General features: G+C 38.9%; 1 protein-coding gene across 7 annotated transcripts in view; it reads left to right on the top strand.

Annotated features, from left to right (window-relative positions):
- Nucleotides 1-26,933, top strand: part of ZNF236 (zinc finger protein 236) — a 181,759-nt gene that overhangs the window by 78,638 nt on the left and 76,188 nt on the right. For all 7 annotated transcript variants that reach the window (XM_077810525.1, XM_077810520.1, XM_077810523.1 and 4 more), the window contains 10 exons: nt 3,117-3,389; nt 4,265-4,468; nt 11,613-11,757; nt 13,750-14,010; nt 14,339-14,589; nt 15,290-15,391; nt 21,597-21,748; nt 23,251-23,354; nt 25,819-25,970; nt 26,146-26,358. In XM_077810525.1, coding sequence (XP_077666651.1) covers nt 3,117-3,389; nt 4,265-4,468; nt 11,613-11,757; nt 13,750-14,010; nt 14,339-14,589; nt 15,290-15,391; nt 21,597-21,748; nt 23,251-23,354; nt 25,819-25,970; nt 26,146-26,358 — 1,857 coding nt within the window. The remainder of the gene's footprint in view (nt 1-3,116; nt 3,390-4,264; nt 4,469-11,612; nt 11,758-13,749; nt 14,011-14,338; nt 14,590-15,289; nt 15,392-21,596; nt 21,749-23,250; nt 23,355-25,818; nt 25,971-26,145; nt 26,359-26,933) is intronic.

Consider the following 26,933-nt stretch of genomic DNA (forward strand, 5'->3'; position numbering starts at 1 on the left):
GTGCTTAAGTGACTTTCCCCAGTTTACTGGTGTGACTTTCTTTAAAATATCATCAACAAACATGTATTTCTTGAACGGTTCACCCTTAGCTATGAAGTTTATTATAGATGGCATTATGGTGGGATGATAGCTGGTTGTCCATGTCATAGCCAACCCCTCTTCTTTAGCAATTAAGGTTTGACACTGGTACCGAGTACTGAGAATATTTCCAAGAAAATGAGCTGGAGATGGTGCTTGTCCCATTTGTTTTTTTAATGCATATTTCATTGCATATTTCTATTTTTAAGATCTCTCTCATTTCCTTCCAAATTTCAACAGCGTCAGCAGTAAAACAGCTATTTCTCTGCATTTTGTTCAAGGCTACGGAAATAGGCTTCAGGGTACTCAGCATGTGTTCAACATTTCTCTTAAGCCCAATGTTGAGAACTTTGGCTGTGACAGTGCCATCTATTTTTTCACGATTTTGTTCACAAACTGTCATCAGGTTAGGCCAGTTCTTGATCTAGTGCTCAAAACAGTCCACCGCTGAGTTCCATTGCACGTCTTGGGGGAGAGATAGCTTGGTTCTTCCCATTTTTTTCAGAGCAGCTGCTGCAAAGTGGTTGTTAGGGAAGTATTTTTCAATTTCAACAACAGTAGCCTTTATTTCTAAAACACTGAAGTCTTTGACTAGGAGGTGCATCAAATGAGCACTGCAACCGTATGTTATTCACTTGGGACTCTCTCTTCTAAATTTCTTCTCATTTTGGTACTAGACCAAGCTGCGTACTAGACATTTGAATTTTTTTTCAGTTTGTTATAGCTTTTACTGCTACTTCTTATAAGTATTCTGCTGTGTGTGTATTTCCTGATATATCAGTTGTTTCTATAAGGAAGACATTCCCTTCTTCTGTTGTCACACAGGCACATACCACATGATCATTGTGGACATTGCTCCACCCATCGAGACTTGGGTTAACAGTTTCACCCTCTAGACCAGGGGTGAGCAAACTGGCCCAGGGGGGCCACATCCGGCCCTTCATACGTTTTAATCCAGCCCTCGAGCGCCTGCTGGGGAGCAGGGTCTGTGGCTTGCCCCGCTCCGCCTGTGCTGTGACTCTGCACGGCTCTCAGAAGCAGTGGCATGTTCCCCCTCTGGCTCCTATGCATAGGGTCAGACAAAGGGCTCCTCAGCTGCCATTGGCTGGGAGCCATGGTGAATGGGAGCTGCAGGGGCGGCACCTGCGGAAGGGGCAGCATGCCAAACTCCCCGGCTGTGCCTCCCCGTAGGAGCTGGTTTCTGGGAGTTGCTTGAGATAAGCACCATCTGGAGCCTGTACCCCTGACCCCCTCTCACACCCTAACTCCCTGCCCTGATTCCCCTCCCACCCTCTGAACCCTCCCAGCCTGGAGCACCCTCCTACACCTCCACCCCTTGAAGGTGGATAGTTTTCAGAATCCTGTATGTTGAGGATGGATTCTCCTAAACAAAATAAGTCAGTGCAGTTATTTAATTATTATTACCATACTGCTCATTTAGTATTACTCATTGCATTTACTGACACTCAGTCCTACTTTAAAGGTGAAATTGTAAAAGGAAGATCTGCCTATTTCAGCTATTTATTTTTTTTTATCACAACTGCATCTAAAATGATAGTACCATAGAGTAACAGCTATATTTTTTTGCTCAAACATGAGAATTCAAGAATAGTCCACAAGGAAGACAGGCAGTCCTTAAGAATGAAGCATGAAATAAAAAAGTTTACCAATCTGAAGATCTTGCATGTTCAGACATGTTCCTTTCATCATCTTCAACGCAGTTTCCTCCTGAGAAGAAACACTTCTCATGTTGTTGTTTCATTCGGGCAACCAGGCCTTGCATTTCTTTGTTGCTCTGTTTGCATTTTGCACGTGTGCCTCTCCTACCCACAGATAGAGGAACTTCATTAAAATATTCCCAAACTGGGTCTCTTTTACGGCTTGCTGCCATTGTAGGTTTTCCCTTCTTGTGAGAGAATGGTATGGTAGATCTCAAATCAATGAAGGCTACACTCAGAAAGACCTCAAGACTTCTGGAATATGCTGCTCAAACAGTTTCACTTTTGTTTCTACTGCCTGTCCCTTCCTTCTCACATTTATCTCCAGACTTCTTCTCCTTGTTCAGATCTATTCCGCCCCCAACAACCTTCTATTAATTGAACTTTTTGAAACTTTGCACTTTTAGAGAGAGGTAAGGGATTGGCTCTGTATACACAGAGGGACAATAGGGTTGAGGTTTGTTATTTCTCACTTCTCCATATTATTTATTTATTTAAAAACATTTTTGCTCTTAACAAGCATGTTATCTCTAGAGACACAAATCCACATCTAAGAACTGCAAAACTAAGCATCTCTGATAGTATCTTCTAGACTGAGCACTGAGACCCATTGGGTAGATAGAAAGATTAACCTAAATAATCTATATAGAAACTCCTGGAACCCCATAAGTTGGGTCCCTAATCCATGAACTATTGGAACTCATTTACAAAACTTTTCTTAAACATTACATGAATATATTGTCTCATGCTGTAGAATTAGAATGTATAATACCTATTCCATGAAGAGATATCTTTGAGCTGTAATGTATCTTAATTAAAACTATCTTTAGATAGGTTTTTTCCTCAAAAAGCATTTTATCAAAATCCGATTTTTAAAATTTTTTTTAAAAAATCATTGATTTTTATCCATTCTGGTATGCTATGTTTAAATCCTGTCAACACAAATATACAGCTCAAAAATGGCTAATACATGAAATACTATTCCCATACACTCACTCCACACTGTAGAATAAAACGTTACTATAGGTGTATTTTGTTGTTGTTTTTTTGTCCTCTTTCGTTACAGGTATGTTCGTAACTATGATTAAATAGGATTATCTTGATTTTATTTTAATCATATTTCTATAAGCAGTATTTACTCTAAGGGGAAGGTATCTGAGAAGTGCATTACACTTTGTTTACTAAGTCTTGGCAAGCGTCTTCAGTGCTCATTTTTAATTCTCATCTTTTGTGTGACAATGTCAGTTTATCAGATTGTTTATTAACTTATACATATATATAATATATACAAATATCTAATTTCAGTGTTATTTATTTCAGGTTCTGTACGTGAAGAGAATGGAATAAGGTGGCATGTTTGCCCATACTGCTCTAAAGAATTTAAAAAACCCAGTGATCTAGTGCGCCACATTCGAATTCACACGCATGAGAAGCCATTCAAGTGTCCCCAGTGTTTCCGCGCCTTTGCTGTGAAGAGCACTCTCACAGCACACACAAAAACACACACTGGCATTAAAGCTTTTAAGTGCCAGTATTGTATGAAATGTTTTTCCACCTCAGGAAGCTTAAAAGTTCACATTCGTCTGCATACAGGTAAGGCCTGTGAGTTATCCTTATGGTTTTATATGATGTTCAGAAGACCTCCAAGAATAGTGGATAGAGTTTGGTGTGTAGATATGAAGGCGATCAGGTACCTTCATAAATATTGAATATAGAATGGAGTATTTTGTCTCTGACAAATAATGTCATAAGAATTTAAATGGTAGCCCTGTTGAATTCTTGTATTTTAAACGTTTATTCACCAAATATTTTAACTTGTTCATGTCCCAGTTCTCATTGGTGTATGACTTTTTTCCACACCCTTTTCTCTTCTAAACTACAACTGTCCGCCTATGTTGTTTCCTTCCTTCACTCTTGTTTTTCATTTTCTACTGGAACATATACCTGGAGGGCCAGTTCTTTAGCTATTTCAGGCCTCCAGACAACAACCCTTACTTGAGTTATGAAGCTACTGAATCACTGAAGGTGGTAGAAGCTTATACACCTGAGTTGAAAGCTGCTAAGTGCAGTAGTTCTGAGATTCCAATTTTGTGGTATTCTAGCATGGAGTTCACCCTTCAGGCATTCCTACTGGCTTGTAGTTGTTAGTGAAGAGTGTGCCACATAGTCACTACTCCCTCTTCCCATCAATTTGGGAATTTTTGTTCCAGGTTTCCCTCTCATTTATGGAGCGTGGATGGAAATATCTATCCTTTACTTTTAGGTTAGCCATGTACTTAAAAAGAACACACATAATCTCCCATTTCTGCTCTCTACCCTAAGTCAAAATAACACACACATCCTACCCGCATTTGGTCATGTCAGTCTCTGTAAGCACACGGTTATGATTTTACTATTTGGATGCCATAGCTTTTATTCCTGGGGACATGGAAGTAAACCATGTAGTAATATATTTTAATTTCTTCCAGGTGTTAGACCTTTTGCTTGTCCTCACTGCGATAAAAAGTTCAGAACATCTGGCCACAGGAAGACTCACATTGCTTCACACTTTAAACACACTGAACTTCGAAAGATGCGACATCAGCGTAAACCCGCAAAAGTTCGAATAGGAAAGACCAGCGTTCCTGTACCGGATATTCCTTTGCAAGAACCCATACTCATCACTGATTTAGGTGAAGACTGAGTTAGTATGTGCTGTAACTTGCTCATTGTAATCCTGAAATTTGGGTTTAGAATGAAGTAGAGTACACTATTAAGCAAAGGCAGTCTATAAACTCACTAAATAAGATGCACCTGCAATTAACTGTTCAGCAGCTGCAGAGAAAGCTGTACTGTGTCAGCTGTTTGAATTGAAAGTGTACTTTATGAATTTATAACAAAGCCTTTTTATATTGATAGAATCCTATAAAGCTTAACAAAAAAAAAAAAAAAGTAAAATATGCAGTGTAGAAAAGGTGAACATATTCATTTGTTTCCTTTAGTTTTTTTGAGCTAATGCTTAGAGAACATAGTCTAAAATTTCCTTAATCTAATCACATTTATTCTTGATAGTTATAATTTTATATGGCTTTAGTGGATTTCATGTAAGTGGGAACTCAATTGAAGTAGTGTTCCATTAGCTATAACATTTTAGAAAGCTCACATGGCATCTTTCTATTCTGGCATAGGATGTTATGTTATTTATCACTTTTTAAAACCATTTTGTTGGAAGAGATTAGTTGTCATTCAGCTTTAGATGAAGAATTGTATCATAAATAAGAGGTTGGTGACAGTGGACAAGGGATTGTGATATATATGTACTTACATTTTCACTTAAAAATGGTTGATTTAGACTCCATTAGTGACTGGCAGTTTTCTGCTTTGTCCACCTTAAACTAGATATACTAACCATGGTATTATTTTCAAAACTCCAACCAGAGGACAATAACCACATGAGTTTCAAATGAAAAAGATCAAACTATAGACCTAGAATATTCCTAAATTGTTAAAGATATTAACATGGCCATAACAATCAGATGGGCCCCGTTATTTTATTAATGAAAATAAACCCCACAAATTACTTTTTTTTAAATGAGAAACTGTCAATAAGATCATAGGATTATAAAACTATTTTAGTTACTTATATAATAAAGGTAGCCTCAATAAAAGCCCTGTTTTGTCATGTATATTTTAAATGTAACATTTAAGAGCTTTTTAGAGACTTGGGTCCAAATTCTCTTCTGTGTCCAGTTTCACAGCAATAGATTACCATTTGCAGCTCCTTATTTCTCAGCCAAACTCTGCTGGTGCTGGCATAGTTTAAGCTCTGTCTTGATTAGGATTCAAATATGCGTTCTTAAAATGTGTTTGCTAACATGTTCCAAAGCTCTACTGTGGGTAAGGCATTGGACAGAGTTGTAGAGTATGTTAGCAAATGCTTTTGACTAGCACATTTTTAAATGCTAGTCAAGACCAAGCTTAAACTATGCCAGCACCAGCACAGAGCTTGGCTGAGAAATAAGGAGCAACAAATGGTAATCTATTGCAGTGAAGACTGGACACAGAAGAGAATTTGGGCCCAAGTGTCTAAAAAGCTCTTAAATGTTACATTTAAAATGCACATGACTGTGCATAATTTGTCACTGTGTTAGGACCAGCATAGTTCGCTGAGAATCAGTGACAAACATGTTCTAACAATACACCTTTTAAATCTTAGTCCAGACGTCCTTGAAATAGCAATGGAGAGATCTAAAATACTTGTTAGTAACCTGTGCCAAGGGGCTCTCATCTAGCTTGGGATTGTTGGAACATATTGTGCTCCAGCCATGCCCTCTCCCCAACCCAGCTTCCCCCGCCCACTGGGCTATGGATGATGATGGTAGGGGCAATATAGGAACCATTCTGGGTGAATCCAGCAAGGGAGATCTGGCAGCTTCCAGTTACTTCGCTGTAGTGACACGTGGGCTGGGCTTATCAGAAAATTTTTCTCTTTGACATTTTCATTTCCCTTGAACATGGCCTGATCAGTTCATTTTAGTTCTACCAATAGTGAAGAAACACTTTTTCTGAGTTTATCTTACCACAAAAAGAAAGCTTTAGCATTCTTTAAAAAGGGCCTATGAAAAGCTTAATGTACTATGACAGGGTCGGACCAGATGGCTATAGGAGAATAATAGAAGGCAGATATATTAGCCCCAGGCTAAGTAGGTCCCTTTTCCCAGGGTAAGGTAACAGGGAATGTTCCAGAACAATCAGGAGCCTTCTGGAGACAATTAAGACAGGCTGATTAGAACACCTGCAGCCAATCAAGAAGCTGCTAGAATCAATTAAGTCAGGCTAATCAGGGCACTTGGATTTTAAAAAGGAGCTCACTTCAGTTTGTGGTGTGCATGTGAGGAGCTGGGAGCAAGAGGCACTAGGAGCTGAGAGTGAGAACGCGGACTGTTGGAGGACTGAGGATATCCTTACTGCTGTTTTCACAAAACTTTTTCTATTTTAAATGTAACTCCTTCAGTTACTGTGAGTTAAAGTATTTGTAAATATTTTATATTATTTGTGAAGTAATTTAGTATTGTTTACTTTCTCATTTTCTCTCCGATGTTGAACTTCAGGGTTTTTCTTGCTTCACAATTAGAATATATAAGATTTGTTTGGCTGTTTCTTAGAACTGACAAAGTAAATTTAGCAGTCAGTTACTTTTCAAACTTGTATTCAGACTGCCATCATTCTCAAAAAATGATTTTCGAATGGTTACTGTTTCTTATAGTTATCATTCCATAGAGAGCAAGTAAGTTCCATTTCTCAAAGTTGTGGAAGCATCAGTAGTTCTTTTTCGAGTGATTGCACATGTCCTTTCCAGTTCAGGTATGCACACCCAGTGCACCGGAGTTGGAGGTTTTTTTCCTTGGTGGTACCTGTGGGGGCAGCACAGGTGCTTCTGCTGCCTCATGCTGCTGCATGATGGGATAAATGATGGACCCGCCCTAGATGCTAGTTCCTTTTTACTGCAGGTGTTTGGTAGTCAGAGGACATTGACTTGCTACTGCACGTTTCTCTCTCCTTACAGAAAAAATATCTTCCTTACTGTACATAGTTAGTGGTATATGTTAGATTAGTAGTGGTTTTTGTTGTTGGTAGTTATTTTTTTTTTTTTTTGGTCTTTGTTTTCTTGGAGCATTGGTTCCATCTTATTCTCAGGCTGCCAATATTCAGTACAGGGATTTGCGTCAGTCTCTGAGATTTAAGCCATGTGCCGGCTGCAAAGAATCCGGGGACTGGATTAGGGGACTGGAACACATGAGTTATGAGGAGAGGCTGAGGGAACTGGGATTGTTTAGTCTATGGAAGAGAATGAGGGGGGATTTGATAGCTGCTTTTAACTACCTGAAAGGTGGATCCAAAGAGGATGGATCTAAACTATTCTCAGTGATAGCAGATGACAGGACAAGGAGTAATGATCTCAAGTTGCAGTGGGAGAGGTTTAAGTTGGATATTAGGAAAAACTTTTTCCCTAGGAGGGTGGTGAAACACTGGAATGCATTACCTAGGGAGGTGGTGGAATCCCCTTCCTTAGAAGTTTTTAAGGTCAGGCTTGACAAAGCCCTGGCTGGGATGATTTAGTTGGGATTGGTCCTGCTCTGGGCAGGGGGTTGGACTAGATGGCCTCCAGAGGTCCCTTCCAACTCTGTTATTCTATGATTCTATGAATCTTTGCCAGTGGGATACTCTTGTTCACCTGCCTAAAGTGCCTTGGTAGAAGTCACATTAGAAAACTCTGCCAGATTTGCAGGGACTTGGAGCCCTGGACGAACAAGGACAGAGAAGTCAGACTGCGTCACAATCTCAGGGAGGTTGCCCAGTGTCCCCCTTCAGAACATTCTCACTCAGGGCACGCACCGAATACTTTGGCATCAGGAAGGAGTGGCCCTACGGACATGGCTTCTGAAAGTCAGTGAGAAAGAAATGCAAAAGGACAAACTTGTATAAGCAGCTGAGACTTAGCTCCACTAGATGATCAAGCTCCCCGGTACTGTCCACCATTAAGCACTCAGGAAAGAACAGGGTGTACTCTGGTAAGAGACACTTCCTGGTGCTGACTTCTTCTCATCGGGGGTTGCAGTTTTCTCTTCTTAGGTCAGTTCTTCCCATTGAGAACATTATAGAATTCATTACTGCCACTGCAAATCAGTGACTGAACAGGGCGTTACTGAGAATGCTGTGAAATTTAGATGGTCATGTTTTGATATGTGATAGAGCAAAATGAATCTTTCTAGTCCTGTTAAATTCACTAATGATCTGTCACTTTCTCTTCTGTCTTGTTTATTGTGCTGTCCATAGCCACAGTAATGCATTTGTTCTTTTTGTATTTTGATAGAATCCTTTCTCTATTATCATTGCTTTTCTTGATAGATTATTGTGCTTCTATTGGTTTTAAGAATTCTTACATGTTGCTAATATTTTAGAGTAGACAGTTTGCCTATTCAATTTGTAAAATCTTTTTTCCCTTTGTAAAAGGAAGGTATACATCTTGGTTTCATACCCTCCTACATGTTTTTGTTTTAAGAATCTCTTGACACTAATCATGTTAGTCTACATCAAAAAATGTAGTCCTAGTGTGTAATAATAAGATCAGCCAGGAATTTTGCTTGGAGTGAATTTTTTAGACCAAAGAAGAAATAGAAGCATATTTTGTTCTGTAGTAAAATATCTTCAATGATTAGATTGATTTGATTAAAGTGCACATTTCTGAATGTTAAGAATTGCGAAATATATGGAAAAGTAGGTTTTTTTACAGATACATTGTAATTCCTGCACCTTACTAGGTTTGAAATGTGCTGCGTAGGAATCTGAACTTCTGCTACTCCTCCAACAGGTAGCACATGCACCTTCCCCCTAGTCACATTTAAGTGTTCTGAGAACTGTCATTTTCTTTTGTGTGAATGGTGTCAAGAAATTCCAAGCTGCAAATGTCTTTGCTCTGTGGTGGTGGTGGTATGGTTAAACTGTTTCTTGACAGAAAATTAAAAAGATGTAGGTTTTATTTTTTGTTGAAAATATTTTATTCTTTTATTTATTTATTCATGTATCTATTTATTTGTTTGCTCTTGGGTCCAGGTATTTTAAGGCAGGTTTCTTTATATGTTCCCTGTGGTATTTTTCATTAAAGTATTGACCAAGAAGTGCCATTATGACTTCAGTTACTTTTCTGAATTTGACTGATGTCCAATACTATTGATTCCTGCTTTTGGTTGGGAAGAAATGTTATTTTAAAGAATAAGTTCTCAAAAATATCTAGTTAAGTTGCTGCATCCTGGGTAAAGTGTGTCCTGTCTTTCCTGGCTACCTCAAATGTTTTCTCATTCATCTTATCAATTATAGATATAATTAGAGAATATTTGGGTGTGTTCACAGTTGGAATTTTCATTACTTTTCCAAATATTTGTTCAATGCCAGTGGTAGCATGAGTGATGGTTCTAGTGTGGACTGGGCACATGCTTTCCCACTACTGTACACCTGCCTGTAGTGTGTGTGAGAGATCTCCAAACACTAATTTGTGTGGAGCTACCTGTAAAGTTTAAAATTTGATATGGTAGCTCCATGGATCCTAAGCTGCAAGAAAGGGGATAGAAGCACTATTTTGGAGAGGGGCAAGGATAGGTTTGCAGCAGGAGGTGACTGCCATCTATAGTTGTTAAGTCTCTACTGAGAGGAGTTCCACTTCTATCAAGGTTTAGGAACTGCACAGCAGGAAAAGCATTTGCCAAGTGCAGCTCTGTTCCTGCTTGATTTAGAAGACCCAGATCATCTTCTGTAGACCTCTCCTGGTTGTACCCCACAAAACAGTGCTAAAAGAAATTAATTGGTCACATAGTCTTTTCTTAGCTGCTGTTTTTAATCCCAAAGGATGTTCCTCTCCTCTCGTGCTCTTACCTTCAAGGTAAGCAGTATGCAGCCAGGCAGAAGAAACACTCTGAACTTTCCTTTGTGGGGAGAAATAAAACACCTGTAAGGAAGAAAGGCAGAATGGTGGGTGGGCAGGATGAAGAGCTAGAATAGCTGCTCTCAAACTGTGGGTAGTGACTCCAAAGGTGGGTTGCAAGTTTTTTTAATGGGATCTCCAGGGGTGGTGGTAGATTTCCTGCTGCCGGGGGTGGAAGCTGAAGCGTGAGCCCCGTTGCTTGGGGCTGAAGCCAACACGTGAGCAACTTAGCTTCGCTCAGCTCCCTGTGGAATGGGGCCAAGGGCAATTGCCCTGCTAACCGCCCCCTAATGCCAGCCCAAATTCTAGGCTCCAGAATCTAGAGTTAATACAGGACACTGGGGTTGTGTAGTAATTTTTGTTGTTGGAAGTGGGTCTCAGTGCAATGAAGTTGGCAAAAAGAGCTAGAAGATGGCAAAAACTGGCTATTTCTATGAATATAAGCAGCACAAACAGATTTATGTAGTCTCTTAGTAAAAAAGATAAATTGTACAGTAACATTTTACAAGATTGCACACTACTGCTGTGCACAGGACTCTATTTTCGGTTCAAAGATATGTGAATGGTTTGGACCTTTTTACTTGAGACATCTGCTACTACCCCGCATTCTGTCACGTCATTTGGGAAGGAGTTCTTCTGTGAATTTTCTAAGACTAAGACTTGGACAGTTAGTAGCAGGAACTCTCCTCATTTTGCAGAGCTGAAGTTGTCTGTCTTCAGGGTACAGTGTATAAACCGTATCTGTTTAAATAAGGTTGTTTTTTTCCCCAATGAATTTCTGGTGGCACTGAAAAGATAACCACCAATTAGTGGAGGTAGATATTGGGCAAACAAGCATTGGTAATTTCCATTCTCTGTTTCAAATGTAGGTTTTATGTAATGTGAGGAAGACCAGTGCTACAGTGATGGGGTATCACTTATATAAACTCTTCCAATTAAATTTAATGTAACAAAATTACACAGCAGTAGGATAAAATGAAACCTAGCTAATTAAGTGTCATGTGAAATGACTGAAATAAGATCCCTGTATAAGTCAGTCAGTAGTGAATTAGTAAATAATGCGCATTTTATTGAACTTATTTTGGATTTTGTTGGAAATAAATGTCTTATGTGGACTCATAGGATTATATTTGCGGATTACTGTAAGGGGCTAGAGCCATTAGTGCTAGAAGGAACTGTGCAGCTAAGATACCACACGTAATTTTAAAAAGATACTGTAAAGGTGTTTAGCTTTTTTTTCTGTTACTACCGATTTACTATATTTAATAATATGTATTGTTTTTAAAAGTGGTTAATCTCTTTATACCATTGCAGCTTTACCAAATGATCCCATTTTGTTTTTTGTTTTATATTTGCAGGTCTTATCCAGCCAATCCCAAGGAATAGCCAGTTTTTCCAAAGTTATTTTAATAATAGTTTTGGAAATGAAGCAGACAGGCCATACAAATGTTATTACTGCAATCGAGCATATAAAAAATCTTGCCACCTTAAGCAACATATCAGGTAAAATAAACACAAAATAGAAAGGAAATAAGTGTATTTAATAAAAGTAATTTAATGTGAGGACAGTTAAAATGGAAGAATAATTTGTAGGAGGTGTTTATATAGGACTCTTTGCTAAGGCTTCAGCTTTACTATTTTGCTGTCCTTAGCTAGTGAAACTACAGAATTAACTTAAGAAGTCAGGTTGGTCCAGATTTTTGGCTAACTTGTACTCTGTGCACTGCCATCAATATCAGTGGGATTGCTTGGGGGTATTAGTGCAGAATTTATCCTATTGACTCCTAAGCGCCGGATTTTTCTAAACTACGTATAAAAATGTGCAAGCAGTTGTATGGACATTTACTGCACAAATTGAGTGAGTTTATGGTAAAGGGGCAAATTATGTGTTTAACTGTTATAATTAGAAAAGGAAACTGGCCTTGTAACTGCATGCACATTTCACAGCTAGTGGTTATCAGTGCATATTTTCTTACTGGTGGTTTGATTGAAGTTCAATTCAAGAAATAATTTTGTGTATGCATTATGTACGCAGTATGATTCCTGCGGGAAAAATCTGATTATGTAATTAAAGACCATAAGATTAAACAGGCAATCTTAATTCTGGCATTTCCAAACTTTTTAGTGCTTGACCGTACAACCTTAATGTTCTTTTAAGATTGGCTTTGTGTGTATGGGGCTGTGTGTGTAATTTCTTTGTTTTTAAAAACTAAAGCAAATTGAAAAAACAAATTTTCATTTGTCATTATATTGGCACCCACATGGTTCGTCTGCAGAGTTTAAACCTTTAGATCCACTACACAGACCTCTGCCTTTTGAGCTAACTGAATTACTCACAGCAATAGTAGGTTGTCATCCTCTCTGTGGATCAGAACTAGTAGGGGATGAGTCATACATTTTGCCAGTAGGTTTCACAGGTATTTACTGATAGAGGAATGGTGAGACTCAGGAGTATTGGATTCCATTCCAGACTCTATAGGGGAGTGTGTTGTAGTAGTCACACTCTTCTGCAACATTCTACTTCCTCTCTCCCGCAAGATTGATCCTTTGTGCCCCATCGCTTCCAGATTGTGCCTGCTCCAGTCATGTCTCCTTAGTTCCAGTTCCATTCTCTACCACTCACACTTCTCATAGAAGCCCTGGTCTCCTTGCACAGCTGGTCTCGGTTTCCCTCCCCATCAGCTCCTCATCTGATCTCGGTCTTCACCTTCACCCACTGGCTCCCAGTCTCAACACCCTAATTCTTAGTTGCATTTCCGTGCCCTCGTTCCTTCTCCCAATCTGCTCTCCCACTCCATCCCTGTCTGGCTCTGCATTTTAATCAGGGAGCTGCTGGACCTAACCAGGTTGGGGACGGTGGTGTGCACACAGAAGAAACAGTCTTCCTGCTTTCAACTCACAGCAGCCCAGGGCCTACTCAGCCCAGAGTTGGAGCACACTCAGTGTGGACAAAATGTTCAGGGAATTTAGCTGCAAGTCTCAACTGAGCATTTGCAAACTGAGATTTTTCAAAGACTTTACTAAATTTGCATGTATTGTCATGGGAACAGCAAAAGGCATATCCTGGATATAAAGGCTACCCCCGGCCCAATTTCAAGTCCCTGCTCCAAAGCATGGTGGCACTAGAGGTCAAAAAAAGATCACCAGCATTTTTTCCTGACCTCGTTCTTGGAAATGGCTGAATTGTTTTAGCTGAAATTTTCCAGTAGAAGTTGTAGTAATGCTTAATAATCAGCCTTAGGCAGAAGGTTGGCATGCAGAATTTCAGCTCAAATATTTTAAGTTTGGCAAAGCTATAAGCAAGAAGTTTCTACCAACTCTGCCATAATTACATGCTTAAGTGTAATTATATAACCATTTTTTAGCTTATATTTTCAGGTTTTGTTGAACAAAATGTTAGATGCTCTTTGGTTATGTTTTTTCTTATTTTGCTGTTGATGACATTGAGAAATCAAACCCAATTTGTGTTTTTGCTTTTATCATCTTTTTTAAAAGATCACACACTGGTGAGAAGCCATTTAAGTGTTCTCAGTGCGGAAGAGGTTTTGTCTCGGCTGGAGTGCTAAAAGCGCATATTAGAACTCATACTGGATTGAAAGCTTTTAAGTGTCTTATATGTAATGGGGCCTTCACTACGGGTGGTAGCCTCAGGCGACACATGGGGATCCATAATGATCTTCGACCATATATGTGTCCATATTGTCAAAAAACGTTCAAAACTTCATTAAACTGCAAAAAGCACATGAAAACTCATAGGTAGGTATAAAACTTTCTTTTTAACTCTTTTTCAGTACATTGCAGTAGTAGTTCATCCTTAAAACTTCCTTGAAACCTAGCTTTGATTTAAGAGCTATGTATTATTATCTGGGTTCTAAAAGAGTTAAGAGTAATTTGGTATAATTAATTAGGAAAAAGCCCAGGTTAGCATCTAGCATAATGGGTCTTGGACTATAACCGAAGCTCCTCGGCAATACTTTATTACAAATAAATGATGATAAAATAGTAAACTGTCATATAAAGAGCTAAAATAGTGTCTAGGTGTGTGCATCATTTGCTAATAAAAGATTTCTTCTTTCATTCTCAGGTATGAGCTTGCACAGCAGCTTCAGCAGCACCAGCAAGCTGCTTCAATAGATGATTCAACAGTAGATCAGCAGAGCATTCATGTTTCCACTCAGATGCAAGTAGAGATTGAAAGTGATGAGCTGCAGCAGCCAGAAGCTGTCACAACAGATCAGGAAGCTATTTTAGAACTAGACCAGCAGCAGGTGGTAACCACAGAAGAAACAGGACTGGGACAACAATTGACTGACCAACCTTTAGAGCAAGATGAAGGTATATATTCAGAACATGAAAAACTACACTGAAGAAAAAATCAGTTTTAGGGGAAGTTCGTAAATTATTTTATCTTGAAAACTTTTATGAATTTGGTTTTAAAACATCTGAAATAATGGTTTAGAAAAACATATATTTTCTGTAAAAGTGTACAATAATTACTTAAAATTTACATAAATGACATAATTTTCTTACCCTGCATAATTGTGTAAAATATACTGGGAAATATAAAATATTTTATATTAACCCTTACCCATTTCTATTTGGCAAACAAATCTAAACAATATATCACAAAAATATGCTGTGTAATACTTTATGCAAACATTTTCTTTGTAAATCACGATCTTCCAGCACAGCTTTTCAGGTTGTTATCAAAGCACATGTGCACAGCTGGTGGAAAGAATATAAAATATTTTGTTAGTTGCCACTGCCAGTATCAAAAAGTTAGGTAGATTTGGTTAAATGAGATGTTTTTGTTTGCAGTTGACCAATAGAATTGATTAAAAAACTTAAAACTTTAAAAAAAAATATACCACCTAAAGATTTAAATCTGCAGGACTGTGCCTGACAGATAATTTTAAAATAAAAAGATTTTAAAAGCTTGAATAATGACATATTAAATAAATGTATTTGTCACTAATTGTATATCTACCTAATTAATTTATGTGTTCTTTTCTTGAATTTATGTTCCTGATTTCAGATAGGTTTGTGACATCCCAACATGCTTTACAGGAGAACATCAATCAATTTGAACAGCAAACTTTAACACAGCAGTCATTTGATCAGCAAGGGTTATCACAAGGTTAGTTATAGATAAAAACATTTTAAATTACAGCTCTTAGTAAATTTGGCCCTAAAGTGTTAGAATTATTAAAAGCCTCAATTCTGTGCATATGGGTAACCATGTGTTTAGCTGTCCCATTCGTGCATGCACAAAAAGGAGACCGTCTGAAAACCTGATCTTAACTATTTTGAAAATAGACCTTGTAATCTGAAAAAATTGAGTTTTTGGCTATTTAAACTTATATAGATTTTCCTTTAAAATGATCTCTATCTAGTGGTTACAATATGAGTTTTATAGTCAGGCATTTTGTATTCTGTTTCTAGTTTGAGTGACCATGAGCAGTCTTCATAACATCTTCTGTCTCAACTAAACAACAAATTAGTGGAAGACACTAATGTTTGTCTACCTCACAAAGGTGTTGAGGCTTTCTTAATGTCTGTAAAGAACTTTGAGATTATTGATGAAAAAGCACCAGGTACTATAAATGCACAGCATTAGTTTATCGAATTTATATACTGCCATAGCCCTTTAAAATTTGCAAAACTATATGCAAAAGTCAAAATACAAACATCTATTAATTTGTTTTTTTGACGTTTACATGTATTTTTGCCAATTTTGTGGGGGTGTTATCAAGGTTGGGCAAGTGGTGTAAATCTGGTGATATTTGAGTGAGTGAGAGAAGGATAATAGCATTAAGAACTGGCTGGATCCATGACTTAATAATTTTAGATACCTTAACATTGGAGCTTTCTGAAGCTGTATAATAACTTTTTAAAGGAAGCATAACAATTTTGGATGTTCTCTACGCTCCACTGGAACTTACTTTCAACTTCAGTTCTTTTTAAATAAATTTTTGTTCAGGAATGGTCATGTCTTTGAATGAGCACTAAAAGTTTTAATATGGCTGTCATATAAAGTCTGCAGAAGGGAAGTTCTGTTCTTTTACAAGGCCCACCAAAGCGGGGCTCATCTTTTGCAAATTTCAGCAAGTCCAGAAGAGAGATGTGTGTGATGGGGAAATATATACCTGGATGGGGTAAGGGGTGGGTAGTGGATGATGCAGATGATTACAGGAAGGCTCTAATCCACATAAAAAACTTCAAGAGCTTTTTACTAGAGATCAAACTTTTAGTGTTCAAAAGTTTTAGAAGTTTCAGATGTTGATAAACTCCTTCCCTCCCTTTTGGTTCCTTGTCCCCTCTGTTCTTGCCTTGTTCTTAACTCAGATACATCTCCTGGGGACTCCTCCAATACTCTTATGTCCCACCCAAGACCTCTGTACTCTCCTGTGTCCTTGCATGCATCTCTCTTCCTACCTCTGAAACATGCCACACCCTTTCAACACCTCACTTTAGTCCCTTGTATGCACCTATGTGTCTTTTTTGTCCTCTCTGCTCTGCTGCCATTCCATACCTTATCTCCTCTGTACCTCTAGGTCCCTTTCAACTCTCATGGATGGATATTCTGCCTTTCCTGCCCATCTTGCTTGTCCTCTTCCCATTTTCTCCAGTGTCTTTCATTCAGAGACTAGGGAGAACTACTTCATGCCATTGCTCCATGTATCTCACTGTTCCCAGTCTTCTAATACCCCCCACTATATCTCATCCTAGACTTCTGCCCTGACATACTTCTACCTGGTTTCCTACCCCTATTTCTGACTCAGGCCTGGTCTACGCTACGCATTTAGGTTGACGTTAACCTAAGTACAGACTACAGCCCTGTCCTGTTGATGTAAGTGCCCTACTGTACCGACATAATAACTCCACCTCCACAAGAAGCATAGGTCTTATGTTGGTGTAGTTAGGGTTGACAGTGTCTATATAGACACTGTCTTACTTACGTTGGTTGTCGCTGTCTTGTCAATTTCACGGCTCCATATTGGAGCCCTGAAATTGACAAGAAAGCTTGGCAGCTAGAGCCTGGCTGTCCCCTGCTCCCAGCTGGGCTGTGCCTGACCAGTTCTTCACTCAGGGTTCTGCTCCTGGCAGGTAGGCGAGAAGCCCACCTTCCTCTCCCTTAAATCTGTAGTTTAAACATGCCCTCATGGAGGTCCTGCAACAGTAAAGCCTGTAGTCTTTAATGGGTCATGTGAAAACTTCTTCTGGTATTTACAAAACTTTCTAGAAAAATACCTGTGGAATGTAGAATGTGGCATGTAAATCTTGAAGATGATCTGTTTCTGATTGTGACTGAGGAGTGGTCTAAAATTTGGACTTATGGGCACTTAGTTTTGACCTTAATTACATAATACCTACTGATGCTCCTTAATTACACATAAATGTTTGAATTACTATTGTTTTTTATTTCCTCAGTTTTTAATTTGGTTCCTTGTCTAGTTAAATAGCCCCCTTTATAAAGATATAACTGCCTCTTATTACTTCAGTGTGTTATACAATTTAGAACATTTTATTTTGTTTTGCTGATTTTGATACTTATTTAAAATGCATTGTAACAAAGAGTTGAGAGAAGGTATTAATGTCTCTAGATTTATTAAACAGGCCTGATCCGGATCCATTAAAGTCCATTGGAATTTTGTGATTGGCCATCCCATCTGAGATCTTTCCAAATGGAAAAAAAATGGCAGAATTACTGATTTTTCTTCCGTTGTTGATTTTCCATTTTGGACATTCATTTCAAATGGAGAAATTACACTGTTTTCATTTCGAAGTATTATGTAATTTATGCTTCAGTTTCTGTGTGTTTCTTGTCATTTGGCAAATATAGATTGGTAAATGCTTTTTCCAAAAAAATTGTTTTTTTCGAGTCTTAGTAATATTCATTTTTACCACAGAAATTTATACTGCTCAACATGTTTTATTAAAAAGTGATAAAATCTCATTTGTATAAGACTTCTCCTATTCTACTTGGAATCTCATCCACAGATTCCCAACTCTTTGAAGTTTCCTTGAAGATCCTGGAGCCCTTCAGTTTTTTTGAATTTCAGGTAGGTAAGCATATGCGCGGATGCATGCGTTAAATTGGTCGACCCTCTCCCTATGTCTGCATCTGTGCTTCATGCTCCTTAGTTCCTTTTTTTCTGCCAATTAGGTAGGACATCTGAGTCCCAGACATCGTCTTTTCTTTCCTTAGTATTTATAGGCTGTAATTCTTGTTAAATATATTGGTTAAATGTTTAATTTCTTAATAAAACAATGTTGGAGTGTTCTGACATTTTCATAATTATTACTTCAAATAAAAAACCAACCACCCTCTGTATTTGTCAAAGAACAGACATAGACCTATGCAGGTCTATATAGACCTATCAGGATCATACATTACATTTTTCTTGTAGGGATCACAGCCTTTTACAGGGTGCCTATTTTGTTCAGATAGACTTCCTTCCTTTTGCCATTCAGACTTTTTAAAGAGTTTTGATTTCCTCCTCTGACGGCAGTATAGGCCAGCACCATAATCCATTATTCACTTGAGCTGGTTTTGACAACATCCAAAATGATGAAGCACTAAGTTTTTCTTGATAGCTTCTACGTGTGAATGCTCAATTTCTATTTGTTTGAGGACATATTTGGAGGTTCAGAGGCAGTCCTTTGCCAGAAAATTGTTACCATTCAAAGGATGTCACTTTTGGAAGTGAAGACTCCAGATCATAACTGAAAATTCAAATGCCATATTTCTCATGGGATACTATAGTTTGTCCGTGGTCCTTTATATGCAAGACATTTTTTTTCTGATAATGAGCTGATTTCCAGAGTGTTTCTCTAATAACTTCATGTGAAAGTGAAAGAAAATTTCTTGGACAATGTCCTCAAGCCAAGAAAGAGCAAGCTTCACAAATTAATCGCCATGCTGCAAATGGTGTAGCATCTCATCCAGGACTGAGAGGGACTGAAGAGCTCTGTGTAAGCTCAAAAGCTTTTCTTTCACCAACAGAAGTAGGCAAAGTAAAAGAAATAACCGCACACACCTTGTCTCTCTGATATCCTGGGACCAACACTGGTACAACATACTGCGAACAGGGATTCTCCAGTAATAGGCCCCTGTGACTCAATTCCAGAAATCCCCTATTCAGTGTCAGGTGAAGGAAGAAGATATGTAAGGGTCTTCAGGAGAGGAGTATGGTCTTTTGATTAAAGCACAGGACTGAGAGTCCGGGAGATATCTGTGCTCTATATCTGGCTCTATCACAGACTTCATATGTAGCCACGGTTGGTAAGACACATAATTGCTTCGTCCCGTATAGTCCCATCTATAAAATAGATGCAGTGTAGAAGTACAGTAGTAGTAGATACCTTCAGCATCTTCAGAACAGTGAAGTTGCTGTATTGAATTCCCAGAGTAATTTAAAATCTTAACTGTTGAAATATGATCTTAATACAAGAAATTAAGCAGACCAATGTGAGTCTCTCATACTCCTTGTTATACCTTCAGTTTATATTCAGTCCAGAACTTCTTTCACAAGCAGAGCCTACTTCTTCAGTGTGACCAAACAACAACTTTGATTGTACAGATCTTCCTTCTGAGCACTTAGTTTGAAACTTTGAGATTGTTTCAGGATTTCTTGGAAATTGTTCAGGATGTTCATAATCCCTTTACTGTAAAACCATGAAGTGAAATGGATGATGTTCAGTCATAGTGACATTTTAGCACCCTTGTCGAGGGAAAAAGATACCACGTTACCTTATCTTGGCTTGATTGGATTTGTAGGTGGTCTCTTCTGGTATGCTTAACAACTGTTTTGAGTTTTTTTGGATGTGGGGAGGCATTGTTCTTCAGGGTACCTTTTTTTGTTCTTCAGAATACTTTTTGAGTCTGTCAGTTACCTCAGTCAGGTGAATAAATGATCTACAGCCTCGGTTAAGCAAGCTGACCATTAGAAAAAAGAGGGGTTGTAGTTCAGAAGTTGAATCCTTTTCTTCTTGGGGATGCATCTGAATTTCATGTTACTGAATCCTATTTTCTTCCAACCTTGATTGATATAGGAAAGAAATAGTTATATAAACTGCACAGTTACACTGAGTGCTTCGTTATAACTGAACTAGAGCCAGTTGCACGTTTTACCTAGAATTATTTGTGACTTTACTATACTGATAACTGTATTTATCTGTCATGAGAATTACCGTATGAGGGACTGGAAGGAAACTTCTGCTTTCATCTGACACATCCCAATGAATGATACTTAGTAATCTGCAAACATTTTGTAAGCATTGCTGTTTAGGCTCTGATGCTGTTGTGGTCATTTGATGTGCTTGTACAGTTCTACATTATTTTCATAATCTTCATCTGTTGTCCATTAAAGGCAAACTGCACAGCAAAAATAAAATTGTACCCTTTACTGTTCCTTAATGATGCATAATTATGGCCTGATTCTTTTCCACCAAAATTTTCTACTTGTTTTTTATATAGAAATATCAGATCCTCTTCTTTTTCTTGTTTTTGTTATTGTTTGTTGTTGTTATTAAAGGGTTATGTCTGATGTTGATGACAGAACAGGATGAAATCTGAGCTATACTTTCCTGGCTTTCAGTTAGCCTTTTGTGATGGCACTGTCTCATTTGTTACTTCAGCAAAGAGGAAGGTTGCAATCTGATATTTCAAAGAAAAACCACAGAGAAAACCCATCTTTGAGGCCATCTTTATATATCAGTAATGTACATAAACACAATTTTATTTTTACTTTGCAACTTGCCTTTAAAAGGCACTACTTTACTATAATCTAAAGAGTGGGAATATGTGGAGGAGATCCAAAGTAGGAGAAAATGGGGTTACTTTATCTGAAACTGGAGTTCTCCTATTGGGTCATCTCCTCCACTCACCCGCCATACTCCTCTCTGAGCTTCGCATCTTTGTGATTGGCTTCCAGTGTAAGTAAGGGAGCGTGATATCAACATGGATAAAGGGAGCTGGGTCAACCTGTTTGACACATGCATGCTTACGTATAAGAAATTCAAAATTTCAATGGCTCTGAGGTAATTGAGGCATCTTGAAGAAACTTCAAACTGTTGTTCTATGGAGGAGATTGTCTAATAGAACTCCAGCTAATGGTAAGTAACCCTATTATTGTGAAAATTTAGTAGATGCCCAGAATGCTTATGCATTTTGCTTATGCTTACTAGTGAAGAGTGTAATGTTTTCTGCTGTAAATTACTATTTAATCTTTTTTTTGAAGTGACTGTTTAAATAAGTAGTGCACTATTTGTTTGTCCCATTTTACATTTTGTACATTTTCCATTATTCTGGGCTTTTGACCTTCTTTAATTTATGACAGGTTTTACAGTGAATGATAGCTACAATCAACAGAATCAATTTTCAGCTGTACAGCAGCTACAGGATTCAAGCACACTTGAGTCTCAGGCTCTTTCAACAAGTTACCATCAACCAAATCTGCTTCAAGTTCCTAACCCAGAGACTATTAATGTGGTGAGTATCTGTGAAAGATAGAATATATTGTTGCTCATTCTGTGAGGCTGACCTTGTGAAGACATTAGCCTCTTCCAGGGGATGTTCATGTAAGCACCGAGAAAATGAGGGAAAGTTTAAGAAGACTTTTCTTGCTTAGTTGTTTTTCTTTAAGACACAACAAAAGCAAAACAAACTGGAAAAAAAAAGGCAAAATAATAAGTTTCCCTATCCACATGTTTAGGAATATAAAAATGTGTCACTTTATTTTATATTTTCTGGCAGTTTCCTTTCTTAAATCAAAAAATCTAGATATGTGTATGCTATGGATACACTTACTGTGAGTCATTGAAGGAACCTTACATAGACAGATTTGAAATTCATTATGCTAATTTATGGAACAACTCTTATGGGTTAGCCTTCTTTTAAATGTTTCTCAGGTTTTTTTTTTTTTTTTTTTTTTGTGCAAATGACATGCTTTTCCATTATATAATCTTGGCATTACCTTACTGTATCTAACTTGAATACATGCCATAACTATTTTGAGATTGTGTTCCTGATAGCTGTGCTATAAAATTGCATAATATACAACCACATCATATCATCCTATGATGAATAGTGGGTGGGATCAGAAGACTGAGAAACTCTGCAAAGTTAGATTAATAGATTTTGAGGTCAGAAGGGACCATCCTGATCATCTTAGTCTGAACTCCTGCACAATGCAGGCCACAGAACCTCACCCACCCACTCCTATAATTGACCCTTAAGTTCTGGCTGAATTACTGAAGTCCTCAAATTATGATTTAAAGACTTCAAGTTACAGAAAATCCACCATTTACTGTAGTTTAAACCTGCAAGTGATCCATGCCCCATGCTGCAGAGTAAGGCCAAAAACCCCCAGTTAACCTCAAAAGATGAGTTTTAGTATCTCCAGAGGAGTTAAGTGAGTATTTTTTAGCTATGTACATTGGAGCTTCCTTTTCCTTCAAATTTTGTAATGTACCAGCCTCACTGTGAGGCTATGCTGTCATTGGTCCGATGAAAGGGGTACATTTATGGAAAGGTAGTAAAGACTGTAAGCACTATTTTTCACCTGGCTGTCAACTGAGTGGTGGGAGGCTTGCTATTTAGAGTGACTGCTCTTTGATTCTCCCCTTTACATGACCCAAATAATAGGACCTGACTGGAGATTTGACATAGTTGGGACTCCCAGTGAGAGGGGAAATTTGTATGGTACTGGCTCTGTTTATCCTGTTTTGTAAACCCCAGTAGCTTTTCTGTCTCTGCACTTTTGTTGCTCTCCTCGCTTCACAGTAGAGGAGCGTTGGTCCCATTGTTAATGTTTAGATCCACTGTAAAAATTCTTAGAGAATTTGTGTGTATTTATAAATTTATGCTCTTATACCATTTCTGTTGAATACTTGAGATGCACACTTGCCCCAAGTCTGTGATACAGACTTCTGTGCCTTGACTTTAGTATTTCTGCATTTAAGTTTTATCTTGGATCTCTGTTTGATTTCTAGACTACTCGCCTCATACAAGATCAGTCACAAGAAGAACTTGAATTGCATGCCCAACGCCCACAGTTTCTTGAGGACAATGAAGATCAAAGCAGACGTTCATACAGGTCTGTTATATTTCATTTTAGCCTTTATCACTTGATTTGCTTATTTTCTTACGTTACCACCATTTAAATGTGGTCAAGACCAATACCATTAAGTGCTTTGGAAATCAGAAGTGCCATCTAAAAATTGATGGATGATTTTGTAGAAAGTCAATATAAAAATACTTTGTGAAGGCATGTTGATGATCATTTGGTTCACCCTAGAGAACAAAGGTACTACAACGTTCTGAACAAAACTTCAAGTGATGGAGAATCCCCACTGAGAACTATTCCAAGTAGATTTCAGTAAGTTAGCATCATGGTTGTGGGAACGTACATTCTTCAGAGTGTTTGTCCATATACCTGTGTGTAAAGATACATATCCCACTCCTGGTGTTCATGTGCTCTCTGCACTTGAGATCTGAGTCTTTTGGCCAGCAATATCTTTCAAAACCGTGTATGATCACTGAGTGTCTGTACCAAGGGCATAAAGGCACTGCCCATGACTATGAGATGGAGCTACCTAGTGTCTATGACTTGATGTGTTTACCTTAACTGTTTTTTCTAGGTCTTGTAAATGTTAAATTAGAGTGGGTTAGTTAGGTGATTGTCCTGTTTTGTCTGGGGGACTCCCATATCCCCAGCAAATGTATCGTTCGTAAATTCTTCTTGAAAAGAACTTCAGAGGCCAAGGAAGAACGTTTGCAGATGTTTTTATTCAACAGCTCCATAAGACTGACTTCAGTGCCCTAGTATTTTAGACCCACCCCTTAGACAAGTTCCACCTTTTTCTATGAGTGTTTCAGTGAACTCAAGATTTGTCTGATCCAGAGGTCCATCACTCGAGGATTCAGCTTCTGTCTCTGGGAAGACAGACAAAAAGCTTTCTGAGAATAAGGAGCATCACTCTTTGGAGAAAAAAGAGGTAGATTGCCTATGAAAGCTTCAACTGAGAAAAGATCTAAGTCCCCTATTCTCCCATCCCAGAATTAGGCCTTTGTGTCATGCAAGATTTGCTAAAATAGGTTTACATTCTGAGCAGACATCCCTTGGATATGCCTAGTACTACAAAATGTACTGATGACCTTAGGGTGGTGGAATCGTTCCAATCAAGTGTGCAGTTATTTTTGTGCCACCCCTCCAATCAGAACCATGGTGGTGATGAAGTCATTCCTTCTAGGCTGCGGTGGCATATGTGGAGCATCATCATGAGCAAGTCCTCTGCTTATGAACCCATACCATCCTGTTCCTTGCTACATCTGTTGATGAGGGCTTCCTTTTTGGTTGTAGATATGCACCCAGGGATTGGTGCCCAGAACCAGCAGCCGCCAGAACCCAGAGTCGGCAACGGGTCAGGGCTGGGGGTCAGCACTTGGGGTTTGCAGCTGCTGCCGCATGGCCAAGGTTAGGGGTCAGGGTTGGCATCCGGCGTCAGCACTCGTCAGACCCTGCTGCCGCACAACTGGGGCTTGGCATTCAGGCTGGGGATCAGCGACCCCTGCCACGGGGCTGGGGTTTGGCACCTGGAGCTGATGCTTGGGATCTGTGACCGCTGCCACACAGGAATTGGCATCCAGGACCAGCATCCACCGGAGCCTGCTGCCGTGCAACTGGGGCCAGGGATTAGAGCTCAGGGTCAGCATTCAGGGCAAGCTCTCAGGGCTGAGGGTCGGATTGCGTGATCACGGGTTTGCGCCATGCGGTCACAGCCAGGGATTGGAGCTCGCTGTGGCTGCCGCGTGACCCGGAATAGGAGTCTGAAGCCTCCTGGCCGAAGGCCTGCGCCGCATGACCAGAGCCGGCGGTCAGTGCCTGAAACCCCTTGGCCAGGTGCTGGGTGTTGACACCTGAAGCCTCATGGTTGGAGTCCTGGTCCGCTGCCAGGCTCCCTAAGTCCCCACTGCCCAGCTACCCTAGGTCGAAAGTCCGAGCCTTCTAAGGCTCCCTCCCCCCCAGGTATTTGATCCTTCAGGGTTGTATGTCCCACCTATCTCCAGAGGCGGTGCAGGGCGGAGCATCCAGAAGCAATAGGGAGGGAGGAGGAGGAGGGGTTGATTCTCTGCCCCCACCCCCCGATTGGAGGCTGTATGCGAGAAACGCTGGTTTAGTTAACAATGTCTATACCTGAGGCATTTATACTTTCTAAAACTGTATATTTGGAAAATATCTCTGTATGTTTACCTACAGAATTGTTTGTTACTTTGCTGGCATAATCTTACTAGTCCATAGTAAAACAAAAAATACTGCTGTGAATGCTGCTTGTATTAAACTGAGGTTGTGAAATACTCCCTATGAAACTTCACAAAATCTGGAAAACTTTGCGGACACCTGATTTAAAATACATACATTCAAGAATAGGAGTGCACTCACACTGCCATTTTTCCTTTGTTTAAAGAAAAATGACTTATGTCAATGGAGTTCAAATAAAAGGCAATAATAACTGTCAATATAGCACAACCTGAAAACTACCATTTGTTTATTTAAATAGATGTGACTATTGCAACAAGGGTTTTAAGAAATCCAGCCATTTAAAGCAGCATGTGCGATCACACACTGGTGAGAAGCCTTATAAATGCCAGCTGTGTGGCCGTGGATTTGTTTCCTCAGGAGTTCTTAAATCACATGAGAAGACTCACACAGGTAACAGAGTACCTTTTTAATACTGTGTTTATTCGTTGTGTACACAAAAGCCTCCCTTATGAAAATACGTATTTGTTTATATGACTTCCATTTTGGAAGTTGCTGTTGTCTCTTAATGTTCGCTGTGTAGGTGAGTCAGATAAGTAAAATACTTTCTTTTTTCTGTTTCTTTAAGGCGTTAAAGCATTCAGTTGCAGCATTTGCAATACTGCTTTCACTACCAATGGCAGCCTTACCAGGCACATGGCAACTCATATGAGCATGAAGCCTTACAAGTGTCCATTCTGTGATGAAAGCTTCCGAACAACCGTTCACTGCAAAAAGCACATGAAAAAACACCAAACAGTCTCCTCTGCAGTAGCAGCCACTGGAGAGGCCGGAGGAGGAGGTGAACAACCTTTTTTTTTTTTTTTTTTAACTGTACTAGATCTTGACTGCAAACCTGGCAAAAATGATTATCAACAAATTGCATTCATGTGATATTAGTGCTATAATTTATGCCCTCTTGTTTCAAGATGCAAGGCTATGCCCAATAAGCCAGTAAAATTGCTCCTTTACATTAACTAGTAGAGGAAACGGAACACGCTTACGAATAGGTCTGACATATTCAACCCAGCAATAGCTGACAATACATCTATACCTCGTATTCCATCCCAATGTATTTAATAGTCTTTTTACCTCACAGTAATTTATTAAAAATTGTTTCATGGGGCAGATATTAAGTGACTTGTGAGAATATTTTTCATATTTCTGCTTTGACTAAGATCTTCCTTTCACATTCTGTCAACTTGCTCTTTTTCTGGCTACAATCTCTAGCTAAAAAAAGGTTATTTTCATTCATATCATATGGAATGAAAAAAGCTCACTTTTTATTGGAAATGTGTGTGGGCACTTCCATGAATTCAAGATCTCACAAGAGTGGATTTTTTGGGGACTTTCAGTGTTTTCTGCATTTTAAAGTGC

This window comes from Eretmochelys imbricata, chromosome 2 (assembly GCF_965152235.1).
Source record: "Eretmochelys imbricata isolate rEreImb1 chromosome 2, rEreImb1.hap1, whole genome shotgun sequence".
Taxonomy (NCBI): domain Eukaryota; kingdom Metazoa; phylum Chordata; order Testudines; family Cheloniidae; genus Eretmochelys; species Eretmochelys imbricata.